General features: G+C 40.8%; 1 protein-coding gene across 25 annotated transcripts in view; it reads left to right on the top strand.

Annotated features, from left to right (window-relative positions):
• Positions 1–20,408, top strand: part of DTNA (dystrobrevin alpha) — a 184,753-nt gene that overhangs the window by 96,993 nt on the left and 67,352 nt on the right. For all 25 annotated transcript variants that reach the window (XM_081873649.1, XM_081873630.1, XM_081873653.1 and 22 more), the window contains 2 exons: positions 6,315–6,382; positions 11,481–11,561. In XM_081873649.1, the coding sequence (XP_081729775.1) occupies positions 6,315–6,382; positions 11,481–11,561 (149 nt within the window). The remainder of the gene's footprint in view (positions 1–6,314; positions 6,383–11,480; positions 11,562–20,408) is intronic.

Here is a 20,408-nt window from a genome sequence, read left to right as displayed (position 1 = left end):
AGGAAAAAAAAAATCAATTCAGCAATTAGAAAGAGCTAAAACACCCACACATAAGCTGAATCCATCTAATTGATGTTTGTGTGGCAGAGACTAATATTAAATAAAATTTAGCGAACATTAAAATATGGTAGAAGGATGCTAAAAGGCCTCAGAGAATAGAAACATCACTGCCTGGCCCCTAAAAGGCATTAAAGTGGGTGCCTGGTGGAGGGCCGTGAAAATTTGTGTCCTGGGCTTTTTAAACTTGTCTACCCACACACTATCTGAAATCAAAGGGGCACATTGGTTGCCAGATGTGAAGTATATTGGCATTGTTTTCAGCTCTTCTGCCCACTAGTCAGTTATTTGAAGAACTGTTTCAGGCAGTTTTGTATTTTGAGAAGCAATGAGAAAACATTTTAATCTAATCATTGTTCTCCCCCATTATTATTATACAAATATCATATGTTTGGGCCAGAATTGCACCTTTACTTATCCTGCTGGTTATGATGGAAACTGTCAGCAGAGAAACAAGAAGTGGTGCCCCAGTCGAAACAAAGTAATGATAATATTCTAATATACCACATTCCAGACTCAGAACCACCGAATTATTACAAGGCCAGCAATCCTACCCAACCTAATTCTGTCACTGATGACTTCTTTTAAAGTGAATTTGGTTTTAATCATGCCACCACTAGGCAGTTCAAGAGATCCTATTGACTAAGTAGGAGCTTAATGACATGTGAAATGTTGCAGCCTGCCTTGTAGCCCTGCCTGGCCAAATCAGCAACATGAGAGAAGGCAAAAGTCAACACGCATTGTCTTGAGGAAAAGCCTTTTGTCTTCATGATACTTCTCTTTCAGAACTTCATACTCCCTCTCCCTGCAGCTTCACTCTGGCTTTCTTTGGTGGATGTCATTTTTCCCCCCTGACCTAGTCAAATGAAATGAAAAGAACCCTAAAGGCAAGGGAGATACAGAACCTTGAGCTGCTATCATATGTGCTTTTCCTGTTACACAGGACACATTGAGCAAGTACAACATTTAAAACTGGCCTTCCATGAAAGCGTATGAAATGTTGCTGCCATTATGATCAAATCTGCTTTTAAAAACCCCACCAAAACCCACACTTTCCCATTATCCTGAGAGTTACATTTCTAAATGCACCTCTGTGAACAGTACCCTTGGCATTTCTTACTCATATGGTGCAGGGCAGATTGATGTTGATATGTTTTGAAACACACAGAAAACAGGCAGGGCAAACAGCTATATTTCAAAACATTAAGCGTTTGGAAGTAAGAGTATGGTAAGAGTTACCATATTTCTCATAACAATGTTAGCTTGCTTTCTAATGATGTGCTGAGAACAGAGAACACCAGTGGGACCTGCAAGTAATGGTGACAATGGGGGGGCCACCAGGTGGCGCATTGGAAGATGGCCGACAATAACACCTCTCTGACCCATACGAGGTAATTAAGGGGCTGCTATGGGAAGTATGCAGCCTTCCCTCCCCCTCCCCCAGGATGTGGGGGACCCTGTCTTGCCAGCGGTGTCCACAATGCACCCCCTGATCCGAGAGATGGGGGTGCCGAACACTTGGCACGAGCCCTTGGTGAAGTCAGCTCTTCCTGACGCCGATTCCAATTAGCGCGTGCTGGTTGCTTCAGCTCGGAATTATAATTGGAAATATACGATTGGAAAGGAAGCTGAAGCACATACATCAAGTTAAGCTCGAGATAAGGCTGCTGATTAATGGATTTCTGTGACCGGGAGTGACGGACGGATAAGTAAATCTTCTGATGAATCACCACTAGAAGACTGTATGTTTGGAACGAAGGGGGGGTGGAAGAAAAAACCTTTTTTTCTTTACACGATGTGATATTAATACCCTTCACCCCAGAAAGAAATAAGATCGTCACATTTTTATCAATCATAAGCAGGATTTTAAGAACTATGTGGGGGATGGATTACAACAGAAGAGAAGACTGGTGAACGGTGAGGAAGAGGAAAATTTTTATGACGCAGTTAAAAAATGGCGTCTCGCCAAGACAGGCTTGCCGGAGAAAGAAGGACAGGGGGGAGGAGAATCAGGATCGTTTGAAAGAGAAGGAGTGTTGGAATGTAAGTTTGACCTGACAGAGCCCCCTGATTTGATTGATATATCTGGCTAGCCTGAGGAAAAATAAAGGACAGACCAAAGGTTAACTTTGTTTATGGAAGAGACGAACAGAGGCTGTCCCTGAGAGAGATAGTTTTTGAAGAGTACAAAACCCACACAGAGACGCCAGTTTCCAGTCTGCTTGTGAGAACCATCAGAGATCGCAAAGAAAGGAATATATGATAACAACAAGATGAGAAAGAAAGTAATAAAGGACTATCCGGGTCAAACTGGATAGAACTGTCTAATTTAAAGCAGTAAAATATGTGGTGCCTGGAGCTATCCAGAATTTTGGACTCGTGCCGAGCTTGATGTATGGGTACCCTTAACAAAATTTAAAATTTGGCTGTATAATCTGGAACTAATGTGATTTGAATAATGTGATGTGATTGGCCTGTTAATAAAAATTATTTTTTAAAAAAGAGAATGTATTGCCCCTACACACAGGTGTGTTCTTGCTCAGGTTTGCAGCAAGCTAACTAGACCTGCCTCCAGGATAAAAGTTATAAGGAGCTCATGCAGACCATCTCTTCTGCTCCCTGTCCCTAGTTTTGTGTGTTTGCCGGCCAAAGCTCAACACATTGTGGGGTTTGGAGGCCCCTGAACAGTTCTCATAGGGCTGATGGCGTGTCGACTTTTGAAATTGTTCTTTTTTTTAATGTGTTGTGGTTCTCCATGCCTCTGGCTTCATCTGAGAAGGCTGGTATCTCCATCTTGTTTCTCAGCTATTACTTCAGTTCCAGTCCTGTTGGCACTCAGCCAACTGAGTTTGTTATTAGAGGGAATGATTACCAATATTACCTGTTTGTTGTTGTTTTTTAAAGTTATTTTTAGTTATTGAATATACTGTATCGGTATTCATGAACCATTAAGACCTATAATGAAAGGTAGCAGTAGCTCATGTAATGGGCAGTTTCAGTTACTTCTGGAGTATTTCTAGAGGTGTTTGTACAACTGGCTGTTTGTCAATGTATGTGGATTAGGATTGCCATTTGATACATCCTTCTTGATTTAGAATGGGATTTAGTGACTGCTACATTTTTATCATTTTCTCTAAGCATAAGGGCAGAGTGAATGAATGCTGGTGGTTTCCTTTCTAGGTGGTCTCATAAGAACATAGCAAGAGTCCTTCTGGATCAGACCAAAGTTCTATGTAGTACAATATCCTGTTCTCACAGTGGCTAGCCAGATTCCTATGAGAAGCCTATACCAAGCAGGGCATGAGCACATGAGCACTTTCCCTTATATTCAGATGCACAGTACCTCTGGTGTTCGAGGTAGCACACAACCATCATGGCTAGTAACTTTTGACAGTCTCATCCTCCATTAATTTTCCTAACCTCATTTTAAAGGAGGCCATCACTGGCTCTTGTGGTGGCCAATTCCATGGTTTAACTACGTGCTGTGTGAAGAAGTACTTCCTTTTGTCTGTGTTGAATATTCCAGTGTTCAGATTCATTGGATGACCCCCCCAGGCTCAAGTATTATTAGAAAGGGAGAAAAACTTATCTCTATCCAATTCCTTCCCTCCATGCATACTTTTAGATGCCTATGCCATGTGCTCTCTTTCTCACCATTTTTCCTAAACTAAAAAGCCCCAAGTGTTGTAACCTTTCCACATACAGGAATTGCTTAAGCGCATTGATCCTGTGCCCCTTTTCTGAACTGTTTCCAGCTCTACTTGGTCCAAAGAGAATAGGCCTATTTACCAGTCCCAGTTTCAGATGCAGATCAGAATCAATCAGATCATGTACTTCTCAGAATTTTGCAGTGCAGTTTCAGGTTTAAGACATGTGCACAGAAATGCTTATTTTAAGGAAAATGCATGGAATACATGAAGAATTCATGTAAAAAGCGTATCAAATGTTTAGAAATTCAGTGTGACCTTTTCATGCTTCTGTAAAAGAAAAAAAATGCTTAAAAATGGGACATGATAGACCTGCGATTGGGTACATGTGAACTTGACATAAAATAGTTTATAGTGAAACAAAAATAAATGCTGCTTTTATTACCAGCAACACAAGTAGGTCAAAGCATTATTTTCAATCCCATCTTCAAATCTTACAGAATCTCTGGAAGAGTGTGTATAATGGAAAGAACCTGCTGGGATTGTCTCTATGTTATTTTGATAGAACAGATGAATCATGAAGATGAAATTTCATTTTTTGTAAGATGTAGATGTTTGAAAAACAAGGCAAAACATGAGGAGTCAGTTACTGAGTTGTTATACTTTGTGTGGATTAACAGCTCTCCTCCCCCCCCTCACAAAACCATAGGTAGTTCATCTACATGAGTGCAAACAAATGCTATAAGTGCCTTGCAGTTATAAGTAGCCTTAGGAAAGAGCAGGCAGTAATTTTATGATATTGCCAAAGATTAGTGCTGAAATGCTGAAATGTATAGCTGAGAAATACTGCCTGCTGGAGAAATGTTTTATTAGAAGAAATGTAACAAGGGATTCACGATGCAGCTGTAAATCCATTAAGGCAAGTAGGGCTCTGCAATAACCTTTCTCCATTTCAGCTATTAGCTTCAAGGATTGCTGAACTTGGTAACTTTGCAAATGTGGTTTCACCCAACATAGTAACTTAACCTCCTCTTCACCAGCCTGTATTCAGGTCAGAAATAAGGAGACATGACTTCGCTAAAATGAGTACGGCATCATCTATTTTGTATCACAATTTATTTTATCTGCACCAATCTGCATAAAAATGTTACATCCTTGATATCCTTCTGGAGTTTTTTTTTCTAGATAAGATAGTTGGAAGAGCTGAAGCCAGCTGCAGTATAATTTTCTGTTCATGTTTTCTTAAGTCAAGTGGGGAACCTTTTTGGCTCTGTGAACCAGATCCTTACCAGAATTGACCTCATGGGTCCACCCAGCTGTCAGTCATGTGACAACATCATAATACCCTATGGATGACAGATGAGTGGCCCTGCCTGTTTGTCAAAATCCCTTGCTGGAGCAATGTTAAAATCAAGAGGAAGGTGCTCCCTGAACCACCTCCCCGCTCCTTTAAAAGTCATTCCAGGTGTGACTTCTTTGTGCAGCAATGGGGGTGGGGGGGAGTTTGCTTTCTTTCGCTATTGGCACTTTTCCCCAAGGAACAGGCACGTGCACTAAGAGCAAGCAAACCCAGTAGTTTTCACCTTCTTTTGGTTGTGTCCATCTGTTCCAAGGAGAAACAGGCATGCACACCAAACTGAGCAGGATTTAGCAACCACCTGTCAGATGTTAAGTGGGGGTTAAATCCTGCTGGGAACAGGCACCTGCAAAAGAACAGAAGCGATGTCAGCTAATTGAGAGGTTGCTGTGGTTTGCAGAAAATGATCTCACAGGCCAAATTGGACCCATTGGGTAAGCCAAGACTGGCCTTTGACCCAGAGGTTTCTCAACCCCTGCCTTAAGTCTACGTGGTCAGCAAATTTCAACATACAGTAATGTGTTCTGTCCAGTCATTCTTGCTATAATGGTCACCACAAAGGAAGCTTGCCCCTTTTCAAGTCTGTATGGTTTTCAAATTTCCTCACATTTTTATAAAACAGTGGTACCTCAGGTTACGAATTTAATTCGTTCTGGAGGTCTGTTCTTAACCCGAAACTGTTCTTTATCTGAGGCGTGCTTTTGCTAATGGGGCCTCCCGCTGCCGGTGCACCACCAACTGTTCTCATCCTGGGGCAAAGTTCTCAACCCAAGGTACTACTACTGAATTAGTGGAGTTTGTAACCCAAAGTGTTTGTAACCTGAAGCATTTGTAACCCGAGGTACCACTGTAGAAAAATTATTATCTGTTTAAAATAGACATCAACCCATGGTAAAAAGCCTAGTAGGGACAACTCAAAAGCAGTATTTCACATTGACTACCTGTGAAAAGGGTTTAGCAGTTCATCTTAAAACAAGAGGCACCCTGAGCAAAATGATGAAATGGTATGTTTAAAAGTGGGCACTGATACTTTCAAACAGAACCAAACATTATTCTTTGGAAGAGACAATGTTAGAAGAAAGGAGGTGCTTGAGGGCAAAATCTAAATCATACATTGTTGACAAAGATATCCCCAGTGTTCTTTGGATATATAACAGGGGGGAAATAGTACACTGGAACATTTCAGACATTTTTGCAAATGTGTTCAGCTTACGAATGATTCTGAAGATATGTTTAATATTTTTGTTGTCTAGAATGATTGAAGACTGTGGGAAAAGAGGAACCACCATGGCAGAAAGGAGACAGCTGTTTGCAGAAATGCGTAAGTACTGTGGCATTCTTTCCCCCAGTAGATGAATTCTTTCTTGCAAAAAAACCAGCAAGACAGAATGTATCTTTGGTAAATATTGCATGGATTTGTGCCTTGGGCAAATAGGCAGTTGTTCTGCAAAACAGTGGCTTTAAAGTGCTTTAAAAGTGCTTTTAGTGTGAGGCAAGTTGCAAGAATGTGTACTTAATTGACCTAATGCTGTCTTTTTGTAGTTCTGTGGATTATTTAAAAGCTGGTTTTCTACCATATCAGTTACTGCTAAGAGATCCAAGGTGAGGAGATTTGAGGGGGGGGGGGAGGGAGAGGGCTTGGAGAGAAAAAGGGAGTGTGAGCAATCATAAGCACTGGCTCTCATTTACAGCATCAAATGTCAAGCATATTTGGTGATCCTCTTTACTGTGGATGCCTTGTACTTTTGAGCCCTAGACTGAAATCTTCCTAGCTTTACTAAAGTGTTTCGGTTTTCATTTTCTTAATTAAAGTATGTTAACACTGTCCTGATTAGAAATGCTTTCAGTCACTGAGGAATGACAAGTGCCAACCCCTGGATGCAACTTTAATTTCAAATAAATATGCTGAGCATTGTCATCCTAGCGTGTAAACTGTTTTGTAAACCTTGTGTTTGTTTTTGTATCAGATGTGTGAAGTTGATCATGATTATTTCCATTTCACAAATGAGCAATTGAAGCAGAAGTATAGTGATATGTCAGAACCTAGCCCATATTTCCACTGTGGAAGTCATATGCAGGTCTTTTCAAGTCAAAGCCAATAGTCTCTTCATTGTACTCACTTATATTAGGAGAAAAGTGAAGCTTTATCACTTTTTCTCCATTCAAAATGGTCTCTACCAGAGAGCGTGAGGCAACCTTGGCTATATCGTTCAATCCAGCAGGTCTTTACAGAACCATGATGTATAAAACTGGATAATACAAGTTGGATTTAGGGTGATTGCAAATGTTGGTGATTATAAACATACATTTAAAAAACTGCTTTCTAGTTAACCAAAGAAGCTCTCAAGAAGTAGAGAGCTTCAGAAGCTGAGATTCTTGATGAGCTGACTGCTAATCAAGAGGGTCTCTCCTCTTTTGCCAGATTAGATGCCAATATGTTGGTTGCTTTACAGAGTAAAGCTACCTTTACCTTCTAGGAACAAGGACCACAAGTAACTGAAGCTGACAGTACTATGTTTAAATAAATGTTGCAATGGGTTGGATCCAGACAAAGTTGGCTGAGGTTAGTTCTCATGTAAATTAATTGTGCCATTGAATTAAATGGAACCTAACTTCAACTAAAGGGACGCGGGTGGTGCTGTGGGTTAAGCCACAGAGCCTAGGACTTGCCAATCAGAAGGTCAGCGGTTCGAATCCCCACGACGGGGTGAGCTCCCATTGCTCGGTCCCTGCTCCTGCCAACCTAGCAGTTCGAAAGCACGTCAAAGTGCAAGTAGATAAATAGGTACCACTCCGGCGGGAGGATAAAACTGCATTTCCGTGTGCTGCTCTGGTTCTCCAGAAGCGGCTTAGTCATGCTGGCCACATGAACTGGAAGCTGTACACAGCTCCCCCGGCCAATAAAGCGAGATGAGCGCCGCAACCCCAGAGTCGGTCACAACTGGACCTAATGGTCAGGGGTACCTTTACCTTTACCTTTAACTTTAACTTTAACTTCAACTAACTTATAGCTTGAAGCACATTTAGCTGAGGGTCTGTGTAAAGCTTGGCATAAGCTAGAGCCATGGTTCCCCAGGGACCATAGACCACAGTTTGGGAACTCCTGAGTTAGAAGAAGAGCTAGATCTACTTCTAATAGAATGTGAATGGATATGGGAAAGGGCCGTTTCCACTGTCTTTGACTTAGCAAGTTTCACACAGAATCATAAAGTTGGAAGGGACCCTGAGGATCATCTAGTCCAATGCCTTCAATACAGGAATATGCAGCTGTCTCATACAGGGATCAAACCTGTAACTTTGGTGTTATCAGCACCATGCTCTAACCAACTGAGCTATCCAGGCTCTGCTAGAACACTGCTGCTTGAACCCTGACCAGTTGGAACTAAGCCTGTTTCAGCAGAATGAGCTTAACTGAGTTTTAAGATGTGATGCAGAAGTTACTGGTGAAGATAATCCATGATGGCTGATCTTTTATTTCTGCAAATAGTTACAGATAGGTAGCCGTGTTGGTCTGCCATAGTCAAAACAAAACAAATTCCTTCCAGTAGCACCTTAAAGACCAACTAAGTCAGTTCTTGGTATGAGCTTTCGTGTGCATGCACACTTCTTCAGATACACTGAAACAGAAGTTTCTGCAAATAGGACGCTCTTCAATCTGCCAACAATAGTCTCTTACGTTTTACACATCAGTGTTCCCCATTTGATGTACAAAGACAAGATTGTAATTGGCACGAAGGTCAAAGGCCATGAGGGGTTCTAATAAACAGAACACCTTCCATTGAGCTGGCACCTAATTAATAATAATAGGAGAGACAGATGTTTCCTGATACATACGTTGAAAAGTGAATGTATCCACAGCAGTTGCTGCTGGCTTATGTTATCTATTAGAAATACAGTTCTGCTGAACACAAAACACCAGCCAGCTCTTACAGTGTATTACTGTATTTTGTCTACAAACTGTTAATCATAATGGCACATGAAACCATTTTTTTACCAAAAAAAATTACATTGTTGCTTATTCATCTGATAACTTGCTTTTTGTTGTTCTTCAGCGTCCAGATTGGAAGTCTTTCATTTGTAGAAAAAAATGTTGAGCGGTAGCCAAAATACAAATAACAATGATAACAAAACTACATTCATCTGGGACAGAAGCAAAAATCGCAATCCTTTTTGTTTCTGGATGTATGCCAATAAAAGCTGCTTTTTTTACCATGGGTTTCTCATTCAGTAATACAATTGAGTGATAAGCAAACAGAATCATTAGGCAGAATCAGGTATCTGGCTGACAGATAAAGAACAGAAGAGCTTGCTTGATGAAGCCAATGGCCCATTTAGTCCAGCATCCTGTCTCACAGTGGCCAGCCAGATGCCTGTGGGAAACCCACAAGCAGGACCTGAGGACAACAGCACTCTGCCTACCTGTGATTCGCACCAACTGATATTCGGAGGTATACTGACTCTTGACAGTGGAGGTAGAACATGGCCATCATGGCTAGTGTCTGTCAATAGCCTTGTCTCCCATGAATTTGTCTAATCCTCTTTTAAAGCCATCCAAGTTGGTGGTCAACACCATGAGAGCAAGTTCCATAGTTTAACCACGTGCTGAATGAAGAAGTACTTTCTTTTATCTGTCCTGAACCTTCCAACATTCATCTTCAGTAGATGTCTACTAGTTCTAGTGTTTACAAGAGTGTGAGAAAGACGTTTCTCTATTCATTTTCTCCATACCTTGGAGAACTTCCATCGTGTCACTTCTTACTCGCCTTTCCTCTAAACTAAAATGTCCCAAACACTGCGACCTTTCTTCACAGGGGAGTTGCTCCTGTGATGGAGGAACACTCAAGAGAAGTTTCTACCACCTACTTTCTTGCTGCCGGTGGGTCATACTCTGTGGTAGTTGCTGCTACCACCCTCCCACTTACTCTTGCAGCCCAGATGGGAGAGGAATGGATATATGACTCTTAATAGGAATGGGAATGTTTCTTTTTTAAAAAAAAGAGGAAGGAGGAAAGTAAATTTGAGTATTGCGCTGTGTTTGTCACTTGAGCTGAGGGAAACAGCTGGGACCATTAAAAGGGGTCTTCCAAGCAAAGTCTTAGTCCACCAAGGATAAACCATCTTGTGGGGAAATGAAAAACTTTGAGGATGAGACGGTAAATAGTTCAAGGGAGCTTCTGGCAGGGACAGATGGCATTCAAGCAGCCAATTGGTTAAAGGATCTAGTTGAGAATGCTTGGCAGATGGAGAAGAGAAAGGAGAAAAGTAGGCAAAAGTGTAGTGAGCAGAACTGAGAGAGAGGAGAAATAATGGTGCTTCTTTCTCTCTTTTTCCTGACATGGAAGCTTGATATTTCATGGCCGGACATATTTGCTTCCTGGGCTATAATCATAAAGCCAAAATAGAGGGGGCCTTTTCATTTTACCAATAATATTTACTTTTTAGATCTTTTGATAAGTTTCAATTTCTTATTGACACACAAACAGAACTTTCCCCTTAATTTGTCTCCAATCTCTTGTTATGATCCGTTCCCTGAAGTATCGTGATGTGCACATGCTGTGATCTTTTTCTCAGGAGAGTATCAATCAATCAATCCAAACTTGTTAAATGTCATTAGTGCATTCAGAATTTGTCCTATCTTTTTTAGTTTTACAAAGGGTTATGTGTATTTTTCTTGGAAAGGCTGTTTGCAAGGCCTTTGTGTTTTTGTAGGGTCATGCAAATCAGCTAAATATAACGCATCCCAGCTTCATTCAGCTCGACTTTGCATATTTTCCCCACAGCTGCAATTGCTCAAACTGGCTGTCCAAAGTCTCCTCTCTCACATGCATATGCAAAGCAGCTTTATAAACAGCAACACTTTAAAAACCACTAAATTTGGCTTAATGAAAAGGTAGCAGAGGCCTACCTTTTGTCTTTTAATTATCCCAATACAAGATGCTTCCAGAAAGGTTGTTGCATGACCCTCCTTCCCATTTGCCCCTTAATTTTTTTATTTTGTACTCCTACCTCCTTGTACAAATCTTACACTTAAATATATGGTTTGCAGCTAAAATAGATTAGTAGTTTGCATGTCTGGTATCTTATTCTGAACTGATTCTCATCAGTGGGTATTTGTTGTAAACTTCATAGTTAAATATTAAAATTACACAGTGTTGTCCTAGAATTGGAGCGCAGCCATTTTGTTTTTTAGCCTGTGGTTAGATCAGATTGTGTGTTTTTTCTGAATGACAGATACAGAAGGTTTATTCTTTATCCACTGCTAAACTATTTTTAACACTGCATTCTTCCCATTCTCCCTAGTTAGAAAAGACAGCCTTGAAAATGCTGAAGGGAACATTTCTTTGTTTTCTCTCTTTTGTCTGTGAGGTACATGCACAAATTGCAACTATCATAGCATATGCATAATTTTCTGCCACTAGGGGCTCAAGATCTGGATCGCATCCGTTTATCCACCTACAGAACAGCATGCAAGCTTAGATTTGTACAGAAGAAATGCAACTGTAAGTATGCCACTGGTTAATTCGAATTACCATCATTAATCTTATCTTCCACTTTAGAGTTGTGTTTGTTCCCCAGTTGAAATGCAAATAGGAATTTATTTTAATACGCAAGATGCTAATAAGAACACCTGGTTCTTCAGAAGAGCATGTTATTACACTACTGCTAATTATACTTTAAAGTTTAAATGTTTGTATGTGGATGAGGGTAAAAGAGAGTGGGTGGAGCTTTTTAAGAACATCTACTTTTCCCTTATCAAAAGGATGAGATGAACTATAAAATAAATAAAATCCCCCCTTTTTTTTTGTTTCTTTTCAACCCGATTAGATTTGTTCATCTTACCTCTAAGATTACCTTGTGCAGCTGGGTGGATACTAATTTTTACCTTCAGAATTTTCATTATTAGAATGGAAAGCAATTTTTAAGTGGTAAATAGGTCATTATAACAAGCCATTCTTAAGAATGCTACATCCTCCTTATACCATTATTTACAGCTTTTATATAATATTTTGCATATAGGATCAAAACAGCTCCTGAAATAATTAACATGGCGTTGATGGCATCTGATTATTTTTGTCTATGTATGGTGAGAGCCAGTGTGGTGTAGTGGTTAGCGTGCTGGATTAGGACTCGGGACGCCCAGGATTCAAATCCCCATTCAGCCATGAAGCTCACTGGGTGACCTTGGGCCAGTTACTGTCTCTCAATCTAACCTACCTCACAGGGTTGTTGTGGGATTAAATGAGGAGGGGGGAACCATGTGTGCCACCTTGAGCTCGTTGGGGGGAAAAGGTGGGATATAAATGCAATTAATGCATAAAATAAATTATGGTAACTATGCAGATCTGAAGGATGTGTCTCTGGGATTTGCTAGAGGGAAAGCTCCCATATTGACTCTGCTTCCCAAATGGAATATGAGAACTTCCTAATAAGTAAGATTCCATGCACTGCATACCCATATTGGCATATGGCTGAATCCAGTGATATTCTGCATGCCTGCTTGCCTTATTTATATAAAAAAAACAGAACTTATTTCTTTAGGTATTATTGGAGGATACAAAAAAGGGTGAAGCCAGCCTGGAGCCAGCCTGCTTGCTTCATCAGAGCTGCTGAACTCAGTAAACCCCTTTGCTGTTGTCCTATACATGAGTGTAGCTGTACTGATCTGTTGTGTATACATTTAAGTAAATAGAACTACAACAATAGCCGATAGGAGGCAAATGGGGCAAGTCTGTCCTGCGATGTGTATCCATTTCCATTCTAACAGGTTGCATGTGTATATCCAGCATCTAGGGGGGTTGTGTAATGGACAAAATGCCTTTATTAGTGAGTTGTTGCCAGTCAAGTACCTTCTGCCTTTCTCCAGACATGTCTCTGCCACATCTGTTGCTTTATACTGACGTAGTTACACTATATCCAGTGATCATTCACAATAGTACTTAAACACTAGCTCAGTGCCCTGGTCTGTGTTGCCTCATCAGTAAATGCCACAATTTGTTGCTGTGTGGTCTGTGTGCTGGATTTTACAAGCTCATTTGCCAGTGAAAGAACTCACATCAATAATTATATAGAGAGTCCTATGGCCTGATTATGTACCTATTTTTTTGTAATGGGCTTTACATTTTCAGTCCTTGACACAGGACTGCCGCCTAAGTACTAACATATTCAGCTGTACTCCATTGCTTCAAAGCAATTTGAGGATTTTTTATTCTCAGCAGGCAGCTAAAACGCACACTGCTCCTTAGCTACTTCCTTTTACTAGACTATAACCACTTTTATAAATTCTGGTTCACCCACAACTTGTACTCCATACATATCGCCAAGATTCTAGAAGAGTATTCTCAGCACACTGCTGACAAATGCACAAAAGCTATCTGCCATAGGATTTGGTGATGGGTGGCTTTAAAAGAGCTTTTGACTGTTCATGAACACCTAGTACTTGCAGTGTGTGTGTGTGTGTGTGTGTGTGTGTGTGTGTGTGTGAGAGAGAGAGAGAGAGAGAGAGAGAGAGAGAGAGAGAGAAATATCACATTGCCTTACATTTTTCAGAAGGTAAATTTAAAATTCTTTGGTTTTCCAAAAGCAGTTTATATGCTTCCTTATCAATTAGACTTAGCAAGCTAAGTTGTCCAGTCACAAAAACAACAGCAGATTTGAATTCCTCACACCCAAAAACATATTTTAAAGACCACTCATTGAAGAAATCTGCAAAAATTAAGTTTTACCCCCTAAAATGACACACACCTTACTGGTTCAGTGTTATGTCTGAACCAGGGTTCATGGTTTGTTTTGCTTAGACAAACCAGAGCTAATAAGCCTTGACTTGACATCATAATTTGCTGTGAGCAAAACAAACCATAATCTCCAGTTGAAATGTACCACTAGGTCAATTATCAAATGCCACTATGCCATGGTTAGTTGCTCCTGCGCATCCAAGGAGATGAGCGAAGTGAGAGCCAATGTCAGCTAATACATTGGTATAAATATAACATGTATAGTTAACCTTTGGCCCTCCAGATGTTGTTGAACCACAACTGCCATCACCTCTGCCCATTGGCCATACTTGTTGAGGCTCATGGGGATTGTAGTTCAGCAACATCTGGAGTGCCAAAGTTCCCAACACGTGAAATATAACAAATCTAGGAAATACACAATCATCACAATATAATTTTACTGCAGTATTTGAGGTTGGTCATGCAGCTTAGGTTTAATGGATAGGTAGTTGAAGCAAGCAGTAGATGCCATTCATGGTTATGGAAACACATGTCAAAACTTAAGTAGAGAACAGTTAGGGTTCAGTAGTTTAGGTGCTAAGATAGCAGGATCATGAACAACAGAACTGAGTCGAAAATTGGAAGTGTCAACTTCTATAGCCTGAAGCACTGTATGAACACCAGAATTCTGGATTTCCAGAAATACCTTCTTCCTCAGCATAAAATGTTTCATTTGCTGAAAACTATGGCTTTTTGGATTTTATTACTTGTAGCTGTTATTAAAAAGCATTTAGGATGATGAAATCTCAAGCACACATATGATCTCTCTGTGGACCACAGCAGCGGAGGCAAAGCCTAACAACATACCATAATCAAAACTCCATTATACAATTAAACAGTACTGTACGGCTGGAAAACAACCGCCATCCTTGGTGGGCCTTACTCATTGTGCTGCATAGTTATTCTCCAGTGCTGGCTGTTGAAAAAGCAAGGCTGCTGATTTCCCTAGATCAGAATAAACAGTTGGCAGTTGAAAACCTTGGATTTAAAGCCAGGCTGATGATTCTAATATGGGGTTTAATTAGAGCTGACAAACCGGGAGTTCATATCCCTGATGGTTTTTAATTTGGCACCTTGGGGGTTTCAGTGTTGTTTTTCTCCTCTGTTCTCTTTTGAATGAAATACTTTTTGCTGTGTCTCATCAGGAGAACAATACAGCTGTTTTCATGGGGAATGGCGGAGTGTGATGACCGCGGAGGCGACCTTGTTAACTTCCACGCCTTCCCCAACTCTAATCCTTCTCTTCCTCATACTCTTCTGCTCAGTTCAAATAGTAGCTAGGCCTCAGAGGCATGTAGGCTAGTCAGCTTCAATTTCTTACATACCTCGGGGCCTCTTTCTCTTCTGCCTGTCACTTTATGTTAGCCTTGTGTCCCACCCTGTCTAATGAACAATAATTCACATCTGTAAATTAAATGCAAGTGCTATTAAAGATGTACTCACTTCAGATATTTTTAAACACATTGTGCTCTGGGCCAGCCTCACATCAGTGGCTATTATATCATCAAGCCGGCAGCAAAGGAACTAGAATCAGAGTGTTAGACTCAGATGCAAAAATAAAGTTCCAGTATGGATTTGCAGCCCATGCTTTTTAAACCAGTTTCCTAGGTGCGGTTCAGTCCTATGCAGTTCTGAAGCAAATAACATTTACATCACTTGCACTCAGCTCACGATAGGACAGGATCCTTGTTCTCCAATTTACCTGCATTCCTTGCAAAATCAGTTCTTTGTCTTTCGTTGCTAAAGGGATGCAGTCAAATTAAATGAGCATAAATCCAAGGTGATGGGGGCTAAGTTGTGTGGCAGGTGGTGAGGATTTGTGATATTCCTGTTCTAAGTTCCACCATACTTTAAAAGTTATAATCTAGCGTCACCCTTACAGTATAATGACATCAGTAGTAATTTCTTTTAACTTGGACCAGAGTGTAATGCCATCCTGTTCTCTGATTACCTAGTTCTTTCATTTATTTACTATGCCTCTGTTTTTGTGACCATCAAATAATCTCATTTTCCTCTCTTCCCTGAAAATGTCTTTGTTTTGGATTTGCAAATCATCTTCACATTGTGTAAGATTAAAAATATCTGTTTAAGATACCCAGACTCTTACTCCACCTAGGGGTTCAGGGAACATCATCTGTTCCAACAGAGTATAAACTTATATATAAATGTCAGTGTGCATAATATTTTACCCAAATCCCATTTATTTTTTGCTTTTCTAATTTATATTATTTCCATTTATTGCTGATAGCCCAAGATATTTTTGTGTTAACCGAAACTGTTCCTCTATTCTATTGCTTGCTACTGTCATCCAGTGCATTTGATGATGCAGCATACAATTTTGCTGAGGTGCTACCAAGGCAATAAACACTGGATTCTAGTATTAGTCAGGGAATGGGGATGGATGGGTGAAGTATCAGTAGAGAATGATGCAGTGTAACTCTAAACATATTTATCTGGAAGTAAGTATCTTTAAAGACGCAGGTAGCGCTGTGGGTTAAACCACAGAGCCTAATACTTGCTGATCAGAAGGTCGGCGGTTCAAATCCCCGCAACAGGGTGAGCTCCCGTTGCTCGGTCCCTGCTCCTGCCAACCTAGCAGTTCGAAAGCACAAAGTGCAAGTAGATAAATAGGTACAGCTCCGGCGGAAAGCTAAACGGTGTTTCCGTGCGCTGCTCTGGTTCGCCAGAAGCGGCTTAGTCATTCTGGCCACATGACTGTAGCTGTACGCCGGCTCCCTCAGCCAATAAAGTGAGATGAGCGCCGCAACCCCAGAATCGGTCACGACTGGACCTAATGGTCAGGGGTCCCTTTACCTTTACTTTATCTTTAAAGTCAGTTGAACTTCTTGAAAAACATGGTTCGCATTGAACTGTTAGGGACTTACAGCTTTACAAACATTATTTGACTACCATATAATCTGCAGCCGAGTTTACATTTATTCTAGTTACTTCAATATATTCCTTTAAATCACATACATTTTCTGAATGTGGGTTGGCTAGGTTTGCCAGATAAAATTAAATATGTTATTGATAATGTACTGTAACAGTAATTAAGTGGTATATATGCAGCTGAGCATAATGATGTCTACAACCCATAATGGACAGGTGTCAATTTCAAAAAGACTGACCCTACCCAAAAAGATGTAGCCCAGTGGAACAGTGTGATTTGAGTGTACAGTGGTATCTCGGGTTAAGTACTTAATTCGTTCTGGAGGTCTGTTCTTAACCTGAAACTGTTCTTAACCTGAAGCATCACTTTAGCTAATGGGGCCTCCCGCTCCCGCCACACGATTTCTGTTCTCATCCTGAAGCAAAGTTCTTAACCTGAAGCATTATTTCTGGGTTAGCGGAGTCTGTAACCTGAAGCGTACATAACCTGAAGCGTATGTAACCTGAAGTACCACTGTATTGAGTTGGTTTAGTAACAAACAAAACATCAACCAAATTCCCCAGTAACCTTGTAGTTTTTACTGCTTCTTCAGACCCTAATGCTGGTTACTTTTCAGAATGCAGTTTTACTGGTTGGGCTACAGAAACTTAATGTCTGGTTAACTCAAGTTCAGAATGGCACTTCTCTTCTTTCATTTCTGCTTGGTCAGTTAGTGTCTTGGTTCTATTATTCATGTCTTTCCTATATATTAATGTTTCACTTTTTGTATCATTAGGCTGTTCAGAACTCATGCATTATCTTTGTAATCATCACAATTTTGTAAGGTAGGCTAGTATTATTATTCCCATATTACAGAAGTCGGGTTAAGGGCAGTGAGAAAAGCCTAAGGCCACCTAGCAAGTTTATGAATGAGATGAGATTTTAACTGTGGGCAGCTCATTTCACAGTTCAGACTTTGCTAGCTAGGACTGCCATGTGCCTGACTCAGTAACATTGTAAATTAGAAATGGGGTGAAGTCATGACCTGCATTTGACAGGTCAGTTGCCATAATAACAATTCTCAATAAAGCATTTTTTTCTTCTTTCACCTCCATAATTTCTTATTTAGTCATGCTGAGAAAATGAGAAAGCTAACTCTATAACCAATCTATACAGACATTGGTGCAAATACAAATATATATTTTCCCCTTTGAAACAGCAGATTTCTTAAGGGAACAGCAGAAATCCATGTGCCTTGGTTTTTGATAATTTGATGCAATACGAATATATGGTTAATATGTAAGAGCACATATATGTACTAGCCACTGCCATCTAGTGGCTAGTAATGTAGCTTTCTCTAATCTGTATTACCTCATCCTCAGGAAGTGGTATAGAACTCAATATCTGAGGCAGGTTCTTGACAAAATGCAAGTGTTTCCTCTTTCATATGAAATCTCAAGCTGCTACTGGTTAAATACTGCTTGACCTTTCAGTATTTCCCAAGCAAGGCTTGCTAATTTTATTCAGTGTTGTTGCTTTAATATACTTTCCATCAAATTATTTTGGACAGAACTTAGGGAAACAGGTCTGTAAATTCCTGGATTGTCTGAGATCCCCTTAAACAATGGTAGTCCACTAATTCTCCGACATGGATGCCAGTCCTAGCAAGCTTATATGTTTTAAACAAAAACTATTTTGAGCTCTTAGAAATGTTGAGTGAAAGCCATCTGGTCCTAATGACTAACTACAGTAGTTGTTTTAGTTTGTGAATGAACACTACACATGTATTCCTTGCCAGCTGTATTACACAGCTATTCAGATGCACTCACTGAAAAGCTGGTTCATGTGTGGCTGTCTCTCACACACCTTTATCTGAAGTCTGGAGACAAATTGGGTCATTATTAATTTTAAGCCAATCTCAGCTGAGCCACTGCAAGCCAACTGTGGGTATGGGAGTTGTAATGGAAGACCCATTGCAACTTTTCTTAGGAAGAAGAAAAACATGCTTGCTTGTTATTCACTGACCCGTCTTGTGAAGCAAAGAATAATACAAGAAATTCGCTTGACTTCCCAGCTTTATTCTGCAAGTCTTATAAGGTGCTTTGTGAGGGCTTGGCACAAAGAAAGTAAATGCTCTTCTTGTGTACCCAGTTTTCAACCTCGTCTCTTAATGGTCCTACTGCTTCTCTGGCTGGTTTCTATCTTCTGGAGTATTTAAATAACTATCTATAGTTTCTATAGCTTCCTTAAGTGCCCCAAATATGTAGTCCTTCAGAGGTATGTGTGCACACTGCAACACAAAGGGCCTACCCTAATGTTAGGCAGGATAGGATGACTGCCTCAGATGGCTGGTGATGAGTGTGAAGCAGGGAATCTTGGCAAATGGCTGGAGGAAAGAGCTACAGGAGGAGGCCAAGTGGCCTGCCCTGTGCCCCATAAGCTAGCCTGATGCTCTCAGGTGTAGTGGGAGGGTGTTGTCAGCGGATTCTGTACAAGGAATTGCCGGTGGGTGCTATCTTTTCCTCAGGTAGAAAACATCTCTTGATGCAGCCCTGGATACAAATAGATATATCCTTGGCGTTTGTACAGCACTAATCTACATTCCTGAACAGGTGATTTTAAACCAAAAAGTAATTTCCTGTTCATTCACAAGAGCAGCTGAAGTACACACATCCAAGATTCCTCTGGCTGCACATGTGCTTCAAGCTGAGAGGAGGCTCACATAGCTTTGTAGAGTTCTAGCCAAAATGCTTTTATAATTCTTCTCTCCTTCATCCTGCTCATAACACCCTCGTTAAAGCCATTTAGGGAGCTTTGTGGCTTAGGACTGATTTCAGTGTGGGATGAGATCAAAATTCTCAGGATTTTGTCTCAAAATAGGAGCTGGGGCAAGGTTTCATGAAACCCTCCCCCCCCCGCCCTTCCCACCTTTCTGTGGTCTTTGAGGTGGTGGTGATAGTGCATTTGCACACATGTTTCTACTGCTGTGTAACATTTACCCCTAAGACATAAGCCTGGAGTGAGGGCAGGAATATTTGCTTTTGCTCAGCTTTGGGCTTGGCCGCCATCATTGCCCAGTCAAATCTCACTGCCTGTGTGGCATAATCACAAAGCCGATTTGGGGTAAGTGCAATGCTTGCTGCCCTCATTGTGATATCTTATGGGTAAAAATGTTAAAGGGGAAGTGGCTCCAGCAGCAGGGAAAACCCAACCCCCTGTCACCAACATAGGCGTAGCCAGGATTGGGTCGGGAGACAGGCCCTCAGCTTCTGCTCAGCTTCTAACCATTGAGCAGAACCTCAGTTAGCCATGTATTTTTACTCATTTTTATTGATTGGGGGCAGCTACCCCTCCCTGCCCCCCTTGACTATGCCCATGGTCACCAGCAAGTAGGGAAAACACTTGAATCTAGGTTTACAAGACCTCCTGGAAAAAAGATTTAAAGGGATGGTTTTCATCAAGCAAGGCCTGATGTCAACTGGGTTTCCCATCTCCAAGTATTCTTACAATGCAAGGGGTTGGACTAGATGGTTCTCAGGGTCCCTTCTAACTCTACAATTCTATACCACGCTCTGCTGACCTACCATGGTCCTATTGACCACCTGCTTAGAGTTCATATAGGAAGGAAGTGGTTAGGGTTTGAAGAGGCTCTCTCTCTCTCTCTCTCACTCACACACACACACACACACACAGAGAGAGAGAGAGAG

Source organism: Podarcis erhardii, assembly GCF_964252035.2.
Source record: "Podarcis erhardii genome assembly, chromosome: 8".
In the NCBI taxonomy this organism is placed as follows: domain Eukaryota; kingdom Metazoa; phylum Chordata; class Lepidosauria; order Squamata; family Lacertidae; genus Podarcis; species Podarcis erhardii.
Note: the sequence above shows the minus strand (reverse complement) of the source record. Positions and strands in the feature narration are given on the sequence as shown.